Genomic DNA, 4,696 nt, shown 5'->3' with positions numbered 1-4,696 from the left:
TAAAAAAAAAAAAAGAAAAAAAAAAACACACAAAAGTCAGTGAGAAAACAGTCAAGACAAAGTACCTATCTGAGGTATCTAAAAGGCTGAGTGGAGTTCAAGTGTAGTGAGCTATGATTGCATTCCAGTCTGGGCAACAGTATAAGACTCTGTTTCTAAAAGAAAAAAGAAAAGAAAGGAAAAGGGAAAAGAGAAAATGTTCAGAAAAGTAACTTTGCTTTTGATCATACTTGTTCAGTCTGTTACACTATGTGGTGTAAAACCTGGTGTTTAAAATTTGCTAAATGCTCTGGCAAACATTCATTTTGTGAATTATCTATTTCGTATGGTAAAATGTCCACTACATGAGAGAATAGCATCACAGTAATGATGCCTAATTCAGTTTTGTATCCCCTGCAGCACTTAGCTTGATGCCTTATACACAGTAGGCATTCAATAAATATTTGATGAAGGAAACTAACCATCATAGCCAGAACTTGAGGTTCTGTAATTACAAAACATAACTGAAGCCAAATTTTAGCCATTAAAAAAGCAGAATATTACATTTAAAACATTTTAGTGAATCTTTAAATGAGAATTTTAATTCTGCTAACAACTAAAATATACATAGCATACTTTAGTAATTTGATATGAAAGCTAAAAGACCCATCAGAAAGGTAAGGACATTTTGGGAAATGCTTAGAAAATGCTGTGATTTTATTCATAGTATATACACCACAAAACAGACACTTTCCATTATTTTGGTTACTTCAAAATTTAAAATCTGCTTGTTTTTCAAATCGCTTTTTTTCATGACAGATGCTGAGTTCTGACCCATTTTTTTTCCCTGACAATGTCAACAGGCTGCCCAACTACATGATACGATTATGTTTTTAGCATTTAAATTTAAGACTATGGCTCAGTGTTTGAAAAATAAATAAATTAACAAAAGAGAAACATTATTAGGAGGAAAAAGAAAACATATTCACCACATGATAAAAAAAAATCACTCCTTAAAAATCAATAAGTGGTGTGAGCATTATTTCACTCATCCTACTTGGAAGCACTATAATACCAAAATACAAATACAACAGAACCCACAGATAGCCTGGAATGATACAGAGGCCATCACTAATTAGGTGCTAGGTGACAATATAAATACAAATAAATGAAAGTACAAATTAAAAAAAACTTGTTTTTAGCTTAATTGTTGGTGCAGAATGTATGGCGGGGGCTGGCTGTCTGGCAGCCGCTTTAGCTTTGCTTGCTTGGCTTGCTCGAACGGCAGTTTCTAGACGCACTTTCAACTCAGGAGCAGCTCCCATTACCGTCTTGAAAGCATGTGGATACAGAGGTCCAATATGCATTAAATTCTGGAGTGCAAACTCATGAAGATCTTTGGAAGCTGAAGTTGCTGAGGCAAAAGAATTTTCATCCAGCAGATAAGATATCAAAGTGGGAACTAAAAGAGCAAGTAGCTGGACTCCTGTAAATAATAAAGTATGAAAAAAGATCACAAACATAAAGATTATAATAAACTTTAAAAACTAGGCAATTGTCATGGAAGACTGAACTGTAATAAAATATAAGTAAACATGCACAGCCTACTTTAGACCTCAATAACGAGTAATTAATATTAAATATTTACTAAATGTCCAAGCTGGAAACCAGGTTTGTTAATTATATTTTTACATTTACATTAATTTGCTTTACTCAAATAAAAAATGGGCCAAAGGTTAAAAAGTAATAAAACACTTTACAATTGCCATCTGTAGAATGTATCTTGAGAGTAAGATTATAAAATTTGTGGCTGGGCGCGGTGGCTCAAGCCTGTAATCCCAGCACTTTGGGAGGCCGAGACCGGTGGATCACAAGGTCAGGAGATCAAGACCATCCTGGCTAACATGGTGAAACCCTGTCTCTACTAAAAAATACAAAAAACTAGCCGGGCGAGGTGGCGGGCGCCTGTAGTCCCAGCCACTCGGGAGGCTGAGGCAGGAGAATGGCGTGAACCCGGGAGACGGAGCTTGCTGTGAGCTGAGATCCGGCCACTGCACTCCAGCCTGGGCGACAGAGTGAGACTCTGTCTCAAAAAAAATAAAAAAAATAAAAAAATAAAATAAAATAAAATTTGTACGGGCATTCTAGAATCAGGAGATTGGGCGCGGGGAACAGAAACCTGAAAAGCATCTATTTACCATTATTTAACTAAAACTAGTTGTTTCTTTCCTCTTTAAGTAGAAACACAACTTTTTTCCTATTTCATCATCCCCCAAAACTCACAGTGAGGGGAAATTCCTCAAAACTAAGGGAATACATAAGCTTAGGGTCAAAAAAACAAGAACCTATGTCTGACTGATATAAATTCCAAGTCCTTAAAAAAAGATTTATTTGGAGGCTAATTCATCTCCTTTTGGTAGTCTTTTGTCAGTCTTTCGTCGTTACTTATTAACAACTCCATCCTGAGATATAAGTTTCATTAAAGGTGATATTTTTCTAACAATTAATCTTTATATATAATTGTGTGTGTGTATAACATCTCTTATAATCACATTGAGAATTATGTTTTCTCCCCCTTAATTACTGTTAATTTTTGTAGAATGACAATCGATACAATTGTAAGGCAGCAGGTAGCATCTGGTAGAGAATGTGTGACACTCACTGATGTCAGCAAGGACAGTCATAAAAATCAGCTAAGCTTTTCCAGAATCCCAGTCCCACCATGGACCTTACTGCCTATTTTCTTTCCCTGCTGTATTTTTTTCCTTCACAGCTCCTATCAATTCCTGCATTGAACCATAGATGTTATATCTACATCTAAAATTGATATATCCATCTTCATCACTATATAAAATTATACAAAGACTATGTCTACATATAATAGACACACACACACACACATACACACACACACAGGTATAGGGGACGAGAAGTGTTTATTGTCAGTGTTTTCCTACCATAAATGTAAGCTCCACGAGCTCAGGGACCTTTGCCTGTTTTATTTCATGCCAAATTCTCAATGCCTAGAACACTATCTGGTACACAGGCATTCAATAACTATCCTTTGAACGAATAAACATACACACTCTTTCTCTTGGCAACTACCCAGAAGTTTCCAATTAATAGGATTTTTTTTCCATACTAAGTTTTCAGAAGAAAGGTAAAAGGTTATTTTTAAAGTCCCAGGTAAATCCTCCAATCTTCTAGATTTAATTTAATTTCCCTCATGTAGAATGTTAATAGTATTATAGGGGTAGGCGCGGTGGACTCATGCCTGTAATCCTAGCACTTTGGGAGGCCGAGGTGGGCGGATCCCTTGGTCAGGAGTTTGAGACCAGCCTGGCCAACAGGGTGAAACCCTGTCTCTACTAAATATACAAAAAATTTGATTAGGCGCGGTGGCTCATGCCTGTAATCCCAGCACTTTGGGAGGCCAAGGCGGGCAGATCACCTGAGGTCGGGAGTTTGAGACCAGCCTGACCAACATGGAGAAACCCTATCTCTACTAAAAATACAAAAAAAAAAAAAAAAAAAAAAAAATTAGCCGGGCGTGGTGGCAGGCGCTGTAGTCCCTGTCTCTTATACACATCTAGATGTGTATAAGAGACAGGGAGAAACCCTATCTCTACTAAAAATAAAAAAAAAAAAAAAAAAAAAAAATTAGCCGGGCATGGTGGCGCATGCCTGTATTCCCAGCTAGTTGGGAGGCTGAGGCAGGAGAATCGATTGAATCCGGGAGGCGGAAGTTGTGTTGAGCCAAGATCGCACCATTGCACTCCAGCCTCGACAACAAGAGCGAAACTCTGTCTCAAAAAACAAAACAAAACAAAATAAGAAAACCCAAAAATATTAGCTGGGTGTGGTGGCACATGCCTGTAATTCCAACTACTCTGAGTCTGAGGCAGGAGAATTGCTTGAACCCGGGAGGCAGAGGTTGCAGTGAGCCGAGATCGTGCCATGGGTGACAAAGTGAAACTCCCTTTCAAAAAAAAAAAGTTAATAGTATTATAAAAGCTGGCTTTCATAATCAAAAATAAAGTAGAGAATTATAAAATATATATAAAATTATCTTCAGTGTACTGGCTTGCTAAATCGGAAGAGGTTTCAATACATTTTCAACAGTAGGTTGTAAATTAAGGTTTTGGTTTTAACAATTTTAAAATATAACTGGAAAAATTATAAGTTATTTAAGTATTCATCAAATATCGAGAAATACGCTAAGTATTATAGGAAATGTTACATAATTTGTTTCTACCTGGATGCTTTTATTATCTAAATGAAAACAGTAGACAGCACATAGAACAATTAGAGTACTAAGTGCTAAAAAACGTGGGTAGCATTTCAGTATAGAATTCACCAAGAGACTCATGAAGCTGAGGAATACTTTGGGATTTTATTTGGCTGGTTACAAATACCAAATAAATTATATAAAGGGTAAGATCAGAGTGAGCTAAGTAATTAGGCAATATTCCTCAAAGAAAAGATCTAATGTAGGTTTAACGGATTTGTATAAGAAGAAGAGAAACAACAACGGAGGAAAGAGAAAATAATATGAACAATGTAAAGTGATTAAAAGAAGCACAGAAAGGAAACTGGTCCGGTCAGGTTAGTAGGTACACGTTGGGGAGCAGAAAAAACATTTTGAAAAGCAAGCAAAGATGTTCAGACTTGATGCTGTAAGGAAACAGTAAACTTTTCCAAATTCTTTTTTTTTTTT

General features: G+C 36.3%; 1 protein-coding gene across 1 annotated transcript in view; it reads right to left on the bottom strand.

The window, feature by feature from the left end:
* Positions 1-665: 665 nt before the first annotated feature.
* The window catches only part of HEATR5B (HEAT repeat containing 5B), a 105,230-nt gene continuing 101,199 nt past the window's right edge, over positions 666-4,696 (bottom strand). Inside the window, exon 36 of the mRNA XM_011967636.1 lies at positions 666-1,465. Within this exon, the coding sequence (XP_011823026.1) occupies positions 1,161-1,465 (305 nt within the window). The 3' untranslated portion in view covers positions 666-1,160. The remainder of the gene's footprint in view (positions 1,466-4,696) is intronic.

This window comes from Mandrillus leucophaeus, unplaced genomic scaffold (assembly GCF_000951045.1).
Source record: "Mandrillus leucophaeus isolate KB7577 unplaced genomic scaffold, Mleu.le_1.0 Scaffold805, whole genome shotgun sequence".
NCBI lineage: Eukaryota > Metazoa > Chordata > Mammalia > Primates > Cercopithecidae > Mandrillus > Mandrillus leucophaeus.
Note: the sequence above shows the minus strand (reverse complement) of the source record. Positions and strands in the feature narration are given on the sequence as shown.